The following is a 19,220-nucleotide window of genomic DNA, read 5'->3' as shown; positions in this document are numbered from 1 at the left end:
CCTATCATAAGAGATATCTGCGACAGATTTGGTTTTCCAATCCTTAACTCAGGAGAGGCAACTAGGATGCAGACACCTCTAAGTAGGGCGAGTGCACTGGACCTGTCTCTATGTCCATCAGCAATGCCCCTGGATTTTAGTTGGAAGGTGATCCAGGACCCTATCGGCAGTGACCACTTGCCGATAGAAGTTTCCTACATCAAGGGAGGATGTCCAGTAGAAGGAATCCCCGTTAAATGTGACTTAACGAGGAACATTGACTGGACGCGATACGGCGAATTTATAGCCACTTCGTTTTCACTTGACTTGGAAGATATGTCTCCTGTCAAGGAGTACGAAAACTTGTTTCATTGATAAACAAGTGCGCCCTTGAGGGAAAAGGGTTATTGGCGTAGATACGTCAATAATCTAGACCCCGCCACTTCACTTAATTCGCTTTGGAGAATGGCTAGAAGGATGCGAAACAGCAACAACATCAATGAGAGCGAAAGCTTTTCTGGCGAGTGGCTGTATGAATTTGCCCACAAGCTTTGTCCCGATTTCGTTCCTGCGCAAAGCTTTACACAACATGCGCCTGGTAGTGACCCTAGGATGGATTCACCGTTTACAATGGTAGAGCTATCAAGCAAAAATTCCTCCCCAGGTCTGGATCATATTGGTAGCAAATTGCTTCAAAATCTTCGCGACGTAGGGAGGAAACGTCTGTTAAGCATCTTCAACAGTATGTTGGAGGTCAACAGCGTCCCGCAAGAGTGGAGAGAAGTGAAAGTTGTCACTATCTTGAAGCCTGGCAAACTGCCATCAAGACACGACTCGTATTGGCCAATATCGTTACTGTCGTGTCTGAGGAAACTCCTTGAAAGGATGATTCTTTTCCGGTAGGAAGAATGGTTGGAATCAAACAACCTTCTCTCAAATACCCAGTTTGGTTTTCGTAAAGCCAGGGGTACTAATGACTACTTAGCCCTTCTGGTTACAGAAATAGAGCTTGCTCGTGCACGCAAGCAGAACATGGGATCTATTTTCCTGGATATACAGGGGGCATTTGACTCAGTATCACCATACAAGCTGAGTCAAAAACTAGAAAATGTGGGACTGGGTCCAAAGTTGAACAACTTTCTGTTCAACCTTTTGTCGGAGAAAGCTATGAATTTCAACAATGGTCATGATCAGCTAAAGCAGACCAGTTTCCATGGACTAGCACAAGGGTCCTGCTTGAGCCCCCTGCTATATAACTTTTATGTTAGCGAAAAAGATTCTTGTCTAGCACCAAACTGCAGCATTAGACAATTGGCTGACGACGGCGTCATATCTTTTGCAAGCAGGGACGCCGCCGAAATACAACTGGCTTTACAAGCCACTTTGGACAACCTTGCCGAGTGGTCTGAAAACCTTGGTATCAAGTTCTCTGCAAAGAAAACTGAGATGGTAATCTTTTCTCCTTTTAGCGACACGACAAAAAACAGAGAGAAAAGACTATTTGATCCGAAAATTGATGTCTTTTTGTACGGTGAAAAGATATCAACTACCGACAATTTTCGATACCTTGGTGTTTGGTTCAACTCAAGGCTAAACTGGAGTACACATATCACCCATCTGGTACAAAAATGCAGCAAAAGAATCAACTTTCTAAGGACAGTCACAGGATTCTGGTGGGGCGCACATCCATCAGACGTCCTGCGACTGTATAAGACGACGGTACTATCCGTGTTGGAATATGGCAGCATATGCTTCCCTTGGGCATCCAACACGCATATCCTCAAACTAGAGAGGCTACAGTATCGTTGTCTTAGACTCGCACTAGGGAGCATGAAATCAACACACAACATGTCCCTAGAAGTGATGACCGGAGTGATGCCGCTAAAACTACGTTTTGAAATGCTGTCGCTTCGCCTTCTAGTTCGTTCTTCAGTATCAAATCCCTTGATCGAAGAAAATTTTAAAGCGCTTCTAGAGACAGGTTCTAAGAGCAAAATCTTGAAAATCTACGAAGATTTTGTTGCCCTACAAGTGCATCCTAGCGCTCCACAGGCATTAAACCGTGCTGCCCTTCCTGAGACCTACAGTTCCCTTTTAACAACAGATTCCTCGTTGCACGAGGAAATTAAGACCATACCGAATGATCTTCGCCCGATGGTAGTTCCGGGCATTTTCAGGGATAAGTATGGCCATTTAGACCAAAGTAGCCAGTATTATACTGATGGATCATCCTCTAAGGAAGGCACCGGCTTCAGCGGTTTTAGTGAGCCCGCCGAAGCATTTTTCAAATTGCGGGAGCCGTGTAGTGTCTACACCGCAGAACTAGCCGCAATCTTGTACGCACTATTGATGATAGCAGCGAGACCTTCGGATCAGTACTTCATCTTTACAGATAGCCTTAGCGCTATCGAAGCACTACGATCCCTGAAGGCTGTTATGAGTCAGGATTACCTTACCATGAAAATCATAGAATTGCTTGGCTCCATGTTCGACAAGGCGTTCAGGATTTCGCTAATTTGGGTACCTTCTCATTGTGGAATTCCCGGCAACGAGAAGGCAGACTCACTGGCCAAAACAGGCGTTCAACAAGGCGCATTTTACGACCGTCCAATCTCGGCCCGAGAGTTTCTTCGCCTACCACAGCAACTTTTCCTGTCTCGCTGGCAGAGCATGTGGGATGATCTCGGGCGATTCCTTTTCTCGATCTCCCCGCAAGTGTCCCTGCGGCCTTGGTTCGGTGGGCTCTCTGTAGACCGGGCGTTTATAAGCATGATGTCTCGACTTATGTCGAATCATTTCGCGTTGAATGCTCATCTGCAGCATATAACTCTGGGTCAGACGAAGGTATGTGGCTGCGGTGACGGATTTCACGATGTGGATCACCTTCTGTGGTCCTGCGTGGAGTTTGAAACTGCAAGACCCTCCTTGTTGGGTGCAGTCGAGAGCATCAGCAGACGACCGGGTATAGAAATAATAGAAGTGTTGGCGACTAGGGACCTCGCCTACATGAAGCTCATCTACCGATTCGCCAGCGACAACGGTCTCATCTTTTGATTCCGCATCCCTATTATCCTTCAAATCCACATCCGCCACTCCTTTTGTTAATACACAATATATTGTCATTAGACATTATATGTAATGTCTTTGTTGTAAATGTTTTATGTTGTACAACGTGCGATCCGTTGACGGAGCAATTGCATTCGAGGGCATTTTTCATACTGCCGTTAAAAGGAGGCAGCCTTTTTTTCGTCTGTAGCAGTGTGCTACAAGTCAGTCCAGCTTTGATACAGCGGGTCCACCTGTGTTGGCGTTGGGTCCGGGAGTGGTCGGCGGGTACAGCCTCGTAAACAGTGGAGTCATTCCAGCTGTTGCGAGATGGAATCCGCCGATCGCTTTTGGGTCCGATGTTGACTTGGTCGATCATAGGCTGTGTCATGGCTGGGCTACTTGGAGAACATTGCACGCAGAAAATCTCATGTTTGTACTGTCCAAATAACTGTGCTTGTTTGTTTCAGTCCATACCCACATCACACAATAGAAATGGACAGCAACCACCCATCTTCCCTGCACAACCGAGCATTCCTGGGATGTGGTAAATGGAGAAAATGCCTAGTTAATTTTCTTTCATTACTTGTTTTTCGTGACTTTAATTCAAAGTCACCACACGCGGAGGTGACAATGTAGCATCAGTCCTTAATAATTAATTAATAAATAAACTATATAAAATATAAAATACGAATTAATGAATCTGGGGCGTCCGGTGGTAGAGCGACAGCGGCACCGATTTTCACACGGATCGGAGTATAAATCCCATCTCTGCCGTGGGAACTAGACTGCGCGTATGCGTAACTTCGGGTAAAACTTAGAAACTGAATCCTAGAATTAAAAAGCTTAGATCTGTTATTAGATCAGTGGAATACTTTGAAAGGTTTCCCCTTCCAAATTCTGGCATTCTGTGACTTGATTTTACCCGTAGCTGGATAGTAAGTCCTGCGTACGGGTAGGTGGCCTGAATGGAATTTGAACCTCGGTCCTGCCGTGTGCCGTTGTCGTCTCGGCCACCGAACCGCCCCATTTTCCATCAGTTTCTCAGACTTAATGAAAACTATTTTAATGTTCCTCAATTGAAGTTAAACTTCCAAATAATTGTTATTGCTTCTGTTGCACATATGAATTAAGGTATGTGCGCTCTGGTGGGCGATACGATGGCGGCGTTGGTCTTCACCCGGGTGAGGGGGGGGATGTCTAGAGCAGTGGTAGAGGTTTATGCCAATTTGTCAACGCCGCGAAGCCTATCTAGAATTTTATCCCATAGTGAGGACTGACTATCCAAATCCAATCAATAAGCCTAGCAAGCCATTACTTACCAAACAAGGCGTTAAACTAAGGTCAAGAAGAAGACGTTGAAGAACTTATAAAATAGTCTTTAATTACACATTTCCTAGTCATACTAGCAATATTTAGTGATAAAAATTGCAATAATAGCTAAAACGGATCCCACCCACAACACACAATACAACGGCAATAGAACTGGACTACAACCACCAATTCTTCGTTCGCAACCGAGCATGCCCGGGATAAGGCAAATATCGAAGAGGAAATGCCTTGTAAATTTTGTAAAATTTACTTTTCTCGTAAGCTTAAAATTTTACAATCATCACACGCGGTGGTGACAATACGGCATAAAATCGTTATAATAAATAAATAAATTAATAAATCAATTTTTTATCATGCGATCATTTCAATCAACAAGCAGGGGTAGCAGTAAGCTGTTTAAGGATAGGACAGGCTAGGAGAAAAACATTATAAAAAGCTCTAGGGATTACGCTTTTGGAATGGGAGTTGTTGAGATTGTTATTCGATTTTTTTAAACTACACTCACGAAAATGGGCGATTTCTATTTCGGTTCCGTTTTGTGTTTGATATTCGTCTACAGATCAAAGAGAGAAAGCGGCTAGGCCGTCACATTCAAGCGCACAGCGCTTAACGCAAGGGGGGGAATCACATTTATGATAGTATGCGTAGATTTCGGCTCATTTCGGGTTTTTAAGTAGGCTTTCGACTTACACCGTGTAGACAGACCCTATGCAGTTAACCTGTAGAATCCATCGGAGGTTCGCTGTGTGTAGATTTTGGCATGGCTACTGTACCCCTGTACCCACTTATTCCCACCGTTGTCGGATGTTTTTATAACTGCAATCAGATCCCGACATCCGCACGCCTGGTGCTATTCCATTGCCAGTATCTTTTCCTTCAAATTTGACGCATCGGTTCTTTTGTCTTCCACACCCCTTTATGTTCCTTCAACGACGTGTCTTCGAGATAGACCTCCTATCTTTTTCGCGTTCCAACATTAGGGTTTCCTCTGAATGTAATGTATTTAATAGCGTACCTCGTTAATTTGACTACAATCTCCACCTCACTTGTGTTCGAGACTCCAATATTTTTCTTATCTCTCCTATGCAATATTCTACCCTTAAATTTTCTCTTATATCTTAAACAATAACAGAAACATTGGTAAACCCAAAATGCCACACTTAAGTAAATAAGAAGTAATAAAAAAAGAATAATTATAAAAATAAATGATCACTTTTATAGAAGGTGTTTATCTTGACAAAAATAGACAAACTTCCAATTACTTAACAAATCTTATGTCGATAGAGATCATCAAGTTTAACACCTGAAATATCATATTCAGCACGGGATAGTGAATCATCCACGGTTTGACATGTGACATTAATGTGCGAAAGCTTTATGTGTTACACAGCCCCGGTTCACCAACCTATCTTCCGCTGGGTGGAATAGATGTTACACCTCAAAACAAAAAGGTAAATCTAAGCAGCGATTAACGATTTGCAAATGCATATAAACCAGATCTACAGCTTAGCAGGATTCTGGAAGTGTTCTGTAAGCAGCATGTTAAGCACTGCATTATTGGTATTGATGATAATTTCGGCGTATTTGTTTCGAAAAGTACAACAGGTTAAGACGACTCATATCAAGGTATAAGTCAAAGTTAGGTCTGAATGACAAATAAATCACGTAATCTAGGCTTTCAAACTCAAGCCTATTATTTATTTATATTCTAAGTATTACGTCTTGACACCGTATTGTTTCAAGCCAAATATGATAAATGAACAATTTTGTTTGAATCCTCAATTTTAAGATGGGGTAAGCTACCGTACGAGGTAAGTAATATTGTCATATGGTCCAGGTTTCAACGTTGTAACCAAGAAAGACGACATCTTCACATTCTAGACGCTCGTCAGTTTTACTCGCCCACAGAGTGGTTTCACTAATTCCTTAGTGTCACTGTTACATCCTCACCTTCCCTTACTCCTCCCGACATTGTAAACCAAAGGTTTATTTCAAATAGTTGAGTTACAAGGACCATTCTTCCCTTGAAGCAAAACACTTGGACTACAACTCACACAATCTGTTGCGACCGCGACAACGCTAGAAAAAAAGGAAGGTAACCTTGGGCATAATCAAACATAATCTTGATTAAACATGTTGCATGAAAGAAACAATTCTTTCGATAGAATGTTCCCACGCACCGAGAAGCTTTCAGCTTAGGCAGCAAATCAGCGCGGATAAGCCATAAGCAGCGCGCGACCAATGTTTACGATACAGTGTGGCGTACACAACACCTTTAGCGCGGTGCTAGAGCATCGAGAATGTTTACAGAACAATGCGCGCCTCAACATACGCGTTCAGCGCGATTAACGTTTACATTACAGCATGTGACAAACGGCAAGTGCGTCCAGCGCGATGAGTGTTTACATTATGGTGTTCCGCAAGGGGCCATTCTCTCTCCAACCCTTTTCCTCATCAGTATGGAATCCCTTTTTGCTCCCTTCCCACAGAAATCCAAGCATTCCTCTATGCAGACTATATTATCCTGGCCTCTTCATCTCATTCTGCCTACGAATCTCGTAAACTCCTGCAAACAGGGGTTGACAAGGATCGACAGTGGTCGAGATGGACTGGCTACGAAATATCACACACAAATCCAAAGTTCTTCATATCTGCAAACACTGCTCTTGCAGTCAACGACGACCAATAACCTTTAATAGGACACCAATACCCAACACACGGACAGCCGACATACTCGGCATAACCTTCGACAATAGGCTTTCTTTTATTCCACATTCCAACAGGGTCATGAAGGAAGCTAACAACCGACTGAACCTGTTCCGCATGCTCGGAGCTGGCAAAGCTCGGGCCTCGCGCTCAACCCTGAACCGCATCATCAACGCCTGGCTCCTATCCAACCTACTCTACGGCATCGAGATTGTTACCCGCGAGCGAGCAACCTTCGAGAAGAGAGTAACACCCGTCTACCATACAGCCATCCGCTACGCCACTGGTGCTTTTGTCACCAGCCCGATTATTTCCCTCCTCTGCGAAAGCGGTTTTCTTCCATTTCAGCATATCATCACCAACAGACTCGTGGCAGCTGCAGCTCTGATCCTTGAGATAGGATTCGACGCAACTGCCCTTATTACCAGAGCTAACTCCGAACTGCAACATCCGTCTTGCAGCCGATGAAGGACTTCGGACCGACATTCCGAACGTCATTTTCACCGACAGCGCTAGTGTTCTGGCAGCCCTTCAACACGGTTCCTCAAAAGACCCACACATTCAGCTCCTAGATGACATCCTTCCATCTCCTGAAATAGTCCTCTGTTGGATTCCGGGTCATTCTGGAATCGACGGAAACGAGAAAGCCGACCGTCTTGCCAACGAAGGTCGGCTCCGTCCGGCAGAACCGCACAGCTCTCTTTCACGCCGTGACGCCATCCGCTTCACTAACGCAATAGTCGCTCAACACTGGAACACCACCTGGCACAACCTAGACCTCTCCACAAAACTCCGCTCCATCAAGCACAACACCGCACCCTCGGACGATCCCGATTCCAGCCACATCCAACGAGTCAGTCCTCCACTTTGCAGCTTCTGTGGCGTCGACATTACCGTCCGCCACATCCTTACCGATTGCCATGGATACACTACACACCGAAACACCTGCCAACTAGATACCGACCTAGCCATCATACTATCTCCCGACAAGCAACAGCAGAACCGCCTCATCCGATTTTTACACATCAGCAACCTGTACCGCTTACTATAAATTTATAGCACAATAGTTCCATATTAAACGAAGGATAATAGTTAAGCTATAGTAAAGCCATAGTTTTTACCACACATATGTAACAACAGACAGAAAAGAGGCGAATAAAAACTCATAGAGCCAAAGCCTCTATAAATAAACGATTAAAAAAAAATGTGAAACGCAAGTGTTCCCGATCAATTAGCAAACATTATAGCATGGGTTTGAACTGAGGTGCGCGATCGTCGATACCCGCGCTCCAAGCGTGGTTTGTGACCACGATAGTGAGTTAATCATAGCATAATGCGGCGTTAGCATAAAAGATACGTGACGATATAACCCGGCGCGAACGCAGGACGATTTGCAAGTCGCACAATTAAAACTCTTATGTTTAAGTTAGGATACGTAAACACAAGCTGGATAGGAAATAGTTAAACAAGAAAGAATGATCTTTCGTCTCGTTCTAAGGTACCCAAAAATTTGTATATAAGAAACAACTTATTCAATAAAGAGGACACAATTCTTAACTGGCGGACCGAACACTTCGTAAGAGTTTTCAAGGTTCTTTTCAGGTACGAGATCCGAAATAATCCTTCCCTCCGGTGAACGGATTCCATCCCTCAGCGGTGTCTACCACTCCAACGGAAATTACTAGGAATCGTGATTGTGAGAACCCTCCGGAAACCTCTCCTTGCTCCCCTCCGAAGACCGGATCCGCCACCTTAGCGGTTTCTACCACTTCGTCGGAAGCTAGGAGAGAAGCCAGTGTCCAGGCGTTGGTCAGCGGAAGATTCGACCTCGTCCTCCCTACGGAATTCGGGCCGGTGCACTAGTAGTACCTATTGTTCCGTCGGAGGAATTGGAAGAATCGCGACCGCCCCTCCCATCAGGTCCACTTTTGGAAGATCGCCCGGTAATCCGGGAATGAAGCCACTTGTCTGACCTTTGCGAGGTACGTTGCATCCGTCGATTCAACGCCCGAAGGAAGGTGCGCGACTCCTTTTCCGAATCGGCCATACCTTCGCGTGGCTGGTTCACTAACGGGGACGTTTTACGTCCATTGTTGTTCCCGTAGCAACAACACAATCCAAACCATAGACTATCGCTAGTGATTTGAACGTCAGGTATCGTCATTCTAGTAGCCGAAAATTTAATCTGCTCATAATCATGAAAATCTTTTTGGGGAACCAAAGAATGAACTCGGGGGCCAAAATCTGGACTTAGTCTTGGGACTAGAGAAGGGCAAATTAGACCATTTGCTGGATCGGATCTGGTTGGAGCGCTCCGTCGCCGGAGTCGAGGGGGGGTGGAGTGGTAGAAGGGTATTTGCAAAACCATATGAACATTTCACCATATGAAGACCGGCACCGCAACCGGTGGCAGAAATTATACTGATCAAAGTTATATTACAACCGTATGACCAGTGAGGTTGGCGAAAATGCACCATTACCGAAGTTAACACTCTATTGCTTACATTACCCAAGCCGAAAATCAATATCAGCCCATGTTTTCACCTCTTCATCTTTCAAGCAGTAAAAACTTATGTATCACAAATCAAGTATCAATTAAAAACCGAATAAAGAAACAAATAAATTCCAGAATTATTTTGATTCCCGACTCGACTGATTCCGCGCTCCGGATTCCCGTTCTGCTGAAAATTTACGTTTTACACACTGTTCTGCGTTATCTCCTCTCTTCTTTGTCCTTGCCAGACGGTTGCTTAGTGGTATAATTTGCGGGTAGAATTTTGGAGGCGATTGGGGTTTTCTCTTCTTTTTTTTACTTTCGCTTACTGTGATTCTTTTTCCTTTAACAGCGGCTGCTACTCCCATTTGGAAACGCTGCCTAAGTTAGTAGATTTCTAGTATAAGGTGTATTTAATGTCAATTAATGATATTATTAAATGTAAGTTTCTTATAAGAATTTAAATTTGTCATATACTTAATATTACTCTGTTAACAGCACTTAAACATTCCCCAATTTTAATTGAATAATTTCCCAAGATAAAACAAAAATATATTTCTATAGCATTTTTTTACGAGGCAAGTATAATTAAAACTATAATTTGCCTTTCAAATATTCAGGTTCTAGCATTATGTAGATTGTTATGCTCGTTCGTAAAATAAAACATAGGCATTTGATGTGATCAAATTTCGTTCGGCTGTTTCGGTGACGCTGAAATGAGAAAAACAAAGGAAAGTGTGGTGTAGTAAGCCTTGTAATAACTTTAATTCAAATTACTTTGAACAATACTATTTCCAATGACAGTTCATTATATTGTTTGTTTATTTGAGCGTTTTATTGTTGGACTAGTAAGAAAATTTATTATTCGTGATGCTTGAACGCCAATTGTGATCGCGTAATTGGAAGGGGGTTTCTGCGCTGCGTAAGTGGCTATCGTAAGAACCCTCCAGCATTTAAATGTAAATAAATCTTTTTTGTCTCGTACCATCGTTCGTTACCTTTTTTCGTTTATTTCTAAAGGCTTTGGGTCTTTGTGACCTAATTCGCCTCTTAAAACATCGTTCGTTACCGTGATACTGGTAGCGTAGCCCGACGTCAAGGAAGTGGACGAAACAAATCAGCATCATCGCCAGATATGGTTCGTAAAGCAAAGATGCGGCTTGAACAAAATCTGCGTCGCAGTGGCCGTCAAATGTCTCATCTGCTTAACATATCGCAAAATACCATTCGGCAAATATTGAAAAATGAGCTTGAAATAATAGGCTTTAGCCTTTGAAGATCCAATAAGTGCAAGATGTCACCGATGCACAAAAAAGTTATACTTACAAAAGCGAAAGAGTTGCTTCGCTTTGCCGAAAGTGGTGAATGGCCAAATCTGGTTTTCTCTAATGAGAAACCATTTGTTATCCAGCAGTTTATGAACGAACAAAATGATCGTGTTTACTTGCTAGCGAGGTCAGCTGAAAATTTTTAACTTTGGTTGGCCACCTGAAGTCAAAAGCCGGCCATGGTAATGGTATGGGCCTCCCTAACCGTCGATGGTCGCTCACCGCTCGTATTCATCGACAGTGAGATAAAAAAGCGCAAATCTATCGTGAAAATATTTTGGTGACAGCTCTGAACCTCTGGGCACTCAAAAATGTTGTTAAAGCAGAGCTTGGACATTCCACCAGGACTCAGCACCATCGCACTTAGCACGCGCCTCCCAAGAATGGTTACGAAATGAGGTCCCTCGCTTCATTTCCACCGCACAATGGCCACCAAAATCACCAGATGCTAATCCGTTGGACTATTGTGCCTGGTATATTATGGAAAGTAAGGTTAGCACTAAAAAATACCAAAGTGTCGATCAACTCAAGCAAGCGCTTCGCCGAGAATGGGTCAACATACTGCAGAGTCACTAAAGGCCATAATTCGTGCTAAAGGTGGCCAATTCGACTACATCTGAATTGGTTACGAAATTTAATACAATTTCAGACATTTTATAATTTTCATAAATAAAATTTTAAAAAAGTGAGAGAATTATAAAATTTTACTTTGTTGCATTTTTTTTCATCTCACCCAGTAGTTACTGAAGAAACGAGTGCCGTTTAGTTCGAGTTGCACGGCACTTGTTTTGTTTTATATGCTGTCACCATCGGATCGCGTGCAGCTCCCAAAGAATTGTAGCCAAAGCATTAAATTTCATGATAACGGCACTCGAGTCAACCGTAATTGCACTAGCTGAAAGTGATAGCACACGTTCGAAGAGACGTTCGACTCGAAGTAAACGGTTGGTAATGTGACTGTACAAATGTGTCAAAATGGCTTATTAAAGTTAGTTTGCACAATTAAATCGTTTCATGTAAACGCTGTTTGTACATCCCATTTGGGTCGTAAATTGGCATAAACATTTAGTTGACTTAAATCTGTTTCGGACAGATATGTGACATTGGTTTGAGCTGGGTTAGAGTGAAATGTCTAAACATGAACGCTCAAGCCAGAATGCATTATCAGTTTCATCAAACTAAAAGATATACTTGCACGGTTATTTCACTTCGAGCAAACTAGCGAGAGCATACAAGTTTGTACAAAAGTCACAAGTGACTTACTTGACCCTCTTTGATCTTTGAACAAGCGATATGGCCTATTAACAAATTATATTTCTTTTTTGAAGCGTCTGAAAAAAATATGAAACTGGTACTTGAAAAATAAAACGAAAAACTTTCTCAATTAACAATTGGTGTTCTATGTTGTTACACACTTGTTAGAGATATATATTGTATCTTCAGTTATATTATAAAATAGATATACTTACTAATTATCATTAAACTCATTCCATTCTTGAGTTATAGGATGTTTACATAGAGCTACATAATGTCCACCAGCAGTAGATCCTGAAATAATGAAGTAAAACGGAAGTAGATGACATGGTCAAAAGTGAATATTATATCTACCTATCTTCTAGACTTAACAACCTTATATATCATGCTGGGCATCTTAACGCTAGTATAAATGATACTATGTAGTTGGATAATCAGTCTTTTTTTCACGGAAGGACGGCCCGGATGAAAGTTGATCCCCGGTCCGGATATGTGAAGACCGGTGAAGCTGTCGCCTTCACCATCGGACCGTCTCATTTATATAGGTATCACATTCATAGGTATCATTTAAATGTATCACGTGCGGTTAAGTCACATCTATTTTAATTTACCTATATGATTCGATATCCCATATAAGGAATAATAAATTGGTCCAGCAATATCTTCTGATGCATACGGCTGAAGATTTAGTTCCTTTTCTTTTGTTGGAAATTCAACAGTATTCGTTAATTTGCTCCATCGAGTTTCTGAAAACCGCTTTAAATCTTTACGTTTTTGCAATTGAGTAAAATGTTTACAGCGGAACTAATAGAATAATATGTGTTAAAGATAACAATCAAATGTTTAATAATATAGTTTAATGATAATACATGCATTTAAAAGGATACGTATTACAAGATACCGTGGAAACCGTTCAATTGTTAAGCTTTTAGTGCATTTCCGTCTAGTTTCACATTTGGAACAAGAAGGCTGATCGATACCGTCAAGAATTTCCTCTTTTATAAACATTTCAAGACAATTTTCAAGCTTGCATCTTGAATTCGATGATGGCAGAGGTAAACTATGGAATGAAAAAGAATATTAGAGGATCATTAGTGTTGTTTTTCTATATTCTGAATGTTAAAAAAGTACCACTTGGAAAAGTAGGTAAACAGATTAGGAGGGCTCGTCACGAACGATATTTGAAAATGGATTGCAATTTGACAGGAGTGGGTTTAATAGTTCGCAATCATAGGTGCAACGTCGATGTGTTGACTAAAAATGTTCATAGCACAATCCAAAACACTTCTATAAATTTCTCATTCAATATGGCCAAAGTGTAAAAGCTATGAGCCCACCTAATCTCTGTTTTCTCCTACTCTAAAATTTTAAAATAACTCATAAGGTTTTATATAATTATTTTTGGTATAGAAATTCGACATACTTTCTACGTTATGTATATCTGAGGGATCCATTTAGTTATATTTACAAGGGATTCATGTTAATAAAGCCTAACATTAATGTTTATTGATTCATTGAAATATACATATTTCTTCATGTTTTTTCGATCATGTATGTGAATGCATTGGGCAAGGACGGGCCTCGTTTGATTCACCGCTTAGTGATATCTTTGTTCCAGGAAAACGGTTGAAAAGTACAACAACAACATTTGTTTGCAGCTTCAACTCGGAGCCCCTTCGAGACGACCGTTGTTTATAAGAAAAAGTAGTTTGTTTATAAGAAAAAAATAAAGATGCTTCATCTTCATCTTCTTGGCTTTAGCGACCTCTTAGAATATGCCTCCCATTTTTGGTTTACTAGGCTTTGGATCCCCGGCTCTGCCGTGCACCGCTGTTACTTCGGCCCTTGGAGCGTCCCAATTATATACTCTACACATCGAAAATAATTTGAAAAATTAAAACATATTTAAAAATCTAAACTGCAATGTCCATTTATATAAATAATAGTTATTAACAAAAATCAATCTGCGAGTCTGCCTCCAACTTCCGTAGCGAGAGGATGTGTATCGCTTCGAAGCGTCAATACGATTTTTTTGCGAAAGGCAGATAGTGGTCATTGCTCTCGAGTGCGATTGCGTAGGCAACGTAATTACTCTTGGCGCGCTAATCAGTGTCTCCGTCATTCTCCGATATTCACTCGGAATTTGTGTGCTCGATCGACTGGCGCTTAGCCCAGTTCGACGTTTGTGTCTAGTGTTGTGACTGTGTGTACCCGTTGATCGTTGCGATAAGCAAGCGTATCAACGCAGCGTGGTCGCATCGATCGACGTTCGTAGCCAGTGAGTGTGTGTAGGTGTGTGTGTTTATTTGTGCATCGATTCCCACGGTGAGTTTTTTTCCCTCTTCCTAAACCTACCGTTGTGTCCGGCTCTACCATGGGGGTAGAGCAGGAAGAGTACGAGTTGGATCGGGAGCTTGGGCCTAGAAGGGAGGTCAAGCGTAAGCCAGGCTAAGGGGTAAGGGGCCAGGGTAAGGCCGCCCCAGCCACGAAAAAAGTGGCCCTGGATGAGAGGCCTTCAACATCGAAGGCCTCGAGTAGTGCCCCGCCGGCAAGCAATGCCCCGTTGACCCTTAACAGCGAGCCGCTATCAGAGCACCGAGCACGTGCTTACCCGCCGTCATGGGAAGGAAAGCCGTTTGTTTTTTTTCATGTCGCGATCAAAACAGCTCGATGTAAGGACGATCGCGGCACAGTTGTTTAAGAAATACCCGGGCGTTGCTGATGTGTTTCGGATGCGCCCGAACAAGATCAGGGTCACCGCAAAGGACCGGGCTCAAGCCAACTTCATTGTGGCTGATCCAGATTTTGCGGAGCACTACCGGGTTTATATCCCCGGTAGTCTGGTTGAAGTGACTGGCGTAATCGAGGACTTCGATTACCCGGAGGAGGATATTTTAAAATTTGAGGTTGGTGCATTTCTAGCACCAGATACCCCAAGGGTTAAAGTGATTGAGGCAAAAAAGCTTTTTAAGCTAGACGCCTCATGCAAAAATGCTCGCATTGTCGGGAGGAATGCCATGAGGTAGTATTGTGCCCAGTGTATTGAAAAAACCAAGGGGAACAGATCAAAACGGTAGCCGAGAGGGCACGCAGCTCTTACAGCGACGCCCTAAAAGGAGCGATCGCGTCGAACCCTTTTGCTGTGCTAGATAACACAGCTGCAAATGGCGAGGGCAATCCGACTGCACTCGAGCAGGTGCCACCAAGATCGGTAAAAGCACTGAGAGTGCCTTACAAAAACGTATAAAGGAAGGTACTTAAGTTAAAAAACAAACCTTTGGCACCACAGCGCCACGCTAAAGTTTCTTCCTCCAGTCCACAACGTGACGCTGATCCCAAAACTCCCGCCCACAAATTGCCAGGAAGCAGCCCAAGAAGAAACGATCTCCTCGGGCCGAAACTCCTTTGGAAAACCTAGCTTTTCCGACTGAGCCTAAAGGCTTCTCGAGGATCCTTACTCCGTCCCTTTCTGAGATCCTTGAGTCCCTCCTTCTGACCCTTAACCTCCCGGAGCACCTGCACATGATCGCTACATGGGCCCTTCCTTTCCTGAAGGGGATGATCAAACAGTGGCTGGCTCAATGGCCATGCTTAAGTATGATGGTCCGTCTGGATGGTTAATGGCTCCTACGGCTACTATCATACAGTGGAACTGTAGGAGTTTGCTTGGCAAGCTAAACTCCTTTAAAGCATTAGTGGGCGAACACAACTGCGATGTGTTTGCCCTCTGTGAAATTTGGCTATCGGATGACATTAAACTATCCTTCCCGGGATATAATATAATCCGTGAAGATCGCGTTACTAGGGGTGAGGGAGTACTGATTGGTGTTCGAAAGAGTCACACTTTCACCAGAATACCCCTAGACAAGAAATGATAGAAACAATTGCATCCGTTTATATCCCCCAGATAGCCAATAATGAAAAGGAAAAAATTGAAAAGTTCAAAGAGGATCTTGAAAATTTAGAAGTGGTCTTGCCTGGACCGCTTTTGATCCTGGGAGACCTAAACTCTCATCAAATCGACAAGAAACTCCTAGTCCCTAGGAATTCTTATAAAGAACTGGAGAGAACGTGCAAAAACCTGTTTGAGGCGAAGAAAAAGGGTTATTGGCGAAGATACGTCAATAATCTAGACCATGCTACTTCACTTAATTCGCTTTGGAGAATGGCTAGAAGGATGCGAAACAGCAACAACATCAATGAGAGCGAAAACTTTTCAGGCGAGTGGCTGTATGAATTTGCCCATAAGCTTTGCCCTGATTTCGTTCCTGCGCAAAGCTTTACACAACATGCGCCTGACCCTAGGATGGACTCACCGTACACAATGGTAAAGCTATCACTTGCTCTCCTATCAAGCAAAAATTCCTCCCCATCCAACACGCATATCTTCAAACTAGAGAGGCTACAGTATCGTTGTCTTAGACTCGCACTAAGGAGCATGAAATCCACACACAACATGTCCCTAGCAGTGATGACCGGAGTGATGCCGCTGAAACTACGTTTTGAAATGCTGTCGCTTCGCCTTCTAGTCCGTTCTTTAGTATCAAATCCCTTGATCGAAGAAAATTTTAAAGCGCTTCTAGAGACAGGTTCTAAGAGCAAAATCTTGAAAATCTACGAAGATTTTGTTGCCCTACAAGTGCATCCTAGCGCTCTACAGGCATTAAACCGTGCTGCCCTTCCTGAGACCTACAGTTCCCTTTTAACAACAGATTCCTCGTTGCACGAGGAAATTAAGACCACACCGAATGATCTTCACCCGATGTTAGATCAAGGTATTTTCAGGGATAAGTATGGCCGTTTAGACCAAAGTAGCCAGTATTATACTGATGGATCATCCTCTAAGGAGGGCACCGGCTTCGGCGTTTCTAGTGAGTCCGCCGAAGCATTTTTCAAATTGCGGGAGCCGTGTAGTGTTTACACCGCAGAACTAGCCGCAATCTTGTACGCACTATTGATGATAGCAGCGAGACCTTCGGATCAGTAATTCATCTTTACAGATAGCCTTAGCGCTATCGAAGCACTAAGATCCCCGAAGGCTGTTATGAGTCAGGATTACCTTACCGTGAAAATCATAGAATTGCTTGGCTCCATGTTCGACAAGGCGTTCAGGATTTCGTTAATTTGGGTACTTTCTCATTGTGGAATTCCCGGCAACGAGGAGGAAGACTCACTGGCCAAAACAGGCGTCCAACAAGGCGCATTTTACGACCGTTCAATCTCGGCCCGAGAGTTTCTTCGTCTACGAAAGCAACTTTTCCTGTCTCGCTGGCAGAGCATGTGGGAGGCGGACGAACTCGGGCGATTCCTTTTCTCGATCTCTCCGCAAGTGTCCCTGCGGCCTTGGTTACGCATGATGTCTCGACTTATGTCGAATCATTTCATGCATTTAACAATGAACTTCAAAAATATGCCAAGTACTGCCAGAAATGTTAACTTAAATTTAATGGATCTAAATCGGTAGCTAAATTTTTCGTTAGGTACAAAAAATCTATTAAATTGCCAAAGCAAACTGTCAATTTTCATTAAAACCACATAGCTTGGAGAAATTCGGTTAAATATCTAGGCATTCTGTTGGACAAAAGACTTACATTTTAAGTGAATACCGAAGCCACAGTGGCAAAGTGCGAAAAAATGTTTAAAATCTTATACAGTTTTCACAGAAAATCTAAACTTAACTTACTCAACGAATTACTACTGTACAAAGCGGCAATACGACCAATAGTAACGTATGCATCACCAGTCTGGTCTGAATGTGCAAATTGTCATAAATTAACACTTTAAAGATTGCAAAACAAAATCTTAAAAACTATTTTTATGTTCCTCTTTGGTATCGTACATCATCCCTTCACAGTATTTGTGATATACCTTTCACAACTCAATACATAAACAAAATACAGGAAAACTACTGAACAAAATGCCAAACAAATCAGTTTGTAACCATTCGTAAGTTAAGCACTTAGTTAGGAAAACATAAGTCTTGCTATTATATAGTAAAAGTTTAAAAACAATACATAAATACTTTAACTCTTATGGAAAACAAGTAATTGTAACTTAGACTGGTTAAGTAGAATTAGTCATTATTTAGCAATAGTTGTAAGAATTAGTTGTAAGATTAGCCTGATAGGATTACACCTCGTTTTGAACTTAGTGGGTTTTTAATGAGATATTTTTTCCCACACATTGAAATTCAAATCGCCACCAGGAGAGAACATACCTTTTAAAAATGGCAATGCCAGGTTGTTCATTCAATTTTACGAAAAAAGACGAACAAATTGAACCCGCTTATGTTTCTTAATAATTGCCAAAATTGTAAAACACTATGTATTCCATATCAAAATATAAATACTTACTACTGCTACTACTACTACTAATAAAATTCTCCAATTTAGGAGAAAAGTATTTTTGTACAATAGGATTAACATTTTCTCACATCCCGCTTGAAAGAGATCACGCATTTTGATGAAATTCTCTTTCCCTGACTTTCGAGCGATCGTGCCACATACTCGTACTTCACTCTCCCAGTCCATGCATGAACGCTTCCACCAGAGGAATGTTTACCAAATTTTTTCTCTTAATGCAAGATATACTCACAGTTCATCATCGTATCATATTCCCTCACCGTTCCCGAATGCTCGATCCGTTGATGAGCCTAGCGCACGGCGCACATACTTGGACTGTCACATGGTCCACCACTCTACCTTACGACTGATTGCTCCATGGTTCTAGGTGTTGGTGAAAATTCTCCCTGGAGCATGAAACCCCATTGATGGTAAAGCAACTATAGACGAATGATTAGCGGAATTGATACTGACAACCAAAATCAATGGACAAAAAGTTATTAAATATTCCAAAAAGGTTGGGATTTGATTCGTCTTGGTTATCATTTGCTGACAGATAAAAATTCCGCAAACTGACCGTTTCAATCAAAATAACTTTGCTATTTTGCGGTGACACATTGAACGACACTAGTGCGTTGCGGAATGTATATCGTCGTCTTCATGGGCACTACAACCTCCAAAAGAGGGCTCGGCCTACCATTTGTATGACTTGATTTTACTCATAGCTGAATAGTCAGTCCA

At 42.4% G+C, this 19,220-nt stretch overlaps 1 protein-coding gene across 12 annotated transcripts in view; it reads right to left on the bottom strand.

Moving 5' to 3' along the window:
• Positions 1–10,072: 10,072 nt before the first annotated feature.
• LOC118512377 (ubiquitin carboxyl-terminal hydrolase Usp2-like) overlaps positions 10,073–19,220 on the bottom strand; it is an 87,546-nt gene continuing 78,398 nt past the window's right edge. For all 12 annotated transcript variants that reach the window (XM_036056766.1, XM_036056837.1, XM_036056802.1 and 9 more), the window contains 4 exons: positions 13,026–13,198; positions 12,750–12,902; positions 12,354–12,432; positions 10,073–10,267 (listed from right to left, as the gene is read on the bottom strand). In XM_036056766.1, the coding sequence (XP_035912659.1) occupies positions 10,198–10,267; positions 12,354–12,432; positions 12,750–12,902; positions 13,026–13,198 (475 nt within the window). In that variant the 3' untranslated portion in view covers positions 10,073–10,197. The remainder of the gene's footprint in view (positions 10,268–12,353; positions 12,433–12,749; positions 12,903–13,025; positions 13,199–19,220) is intronic.

The sequence above is a fragment of the Anopheles stephensi genome, chromosome X (assembly GCF_013141755.1).
Source record: "Anopheles stephensi strain Indian chromosome X, UCI_ANSTEP_V1.0, whole genome shotgun sequence".
Lineage (NCBI taxonomy): Eukaryota > Metazoa > Arthropoda > Insecta > Diptera > Culicidae > Anopheles > Anopheles stephensi.
Note: the sequence above shows the minus strand (reverse complement) of the source record. Positions and strands in the feature narration are given on the sequence as shown.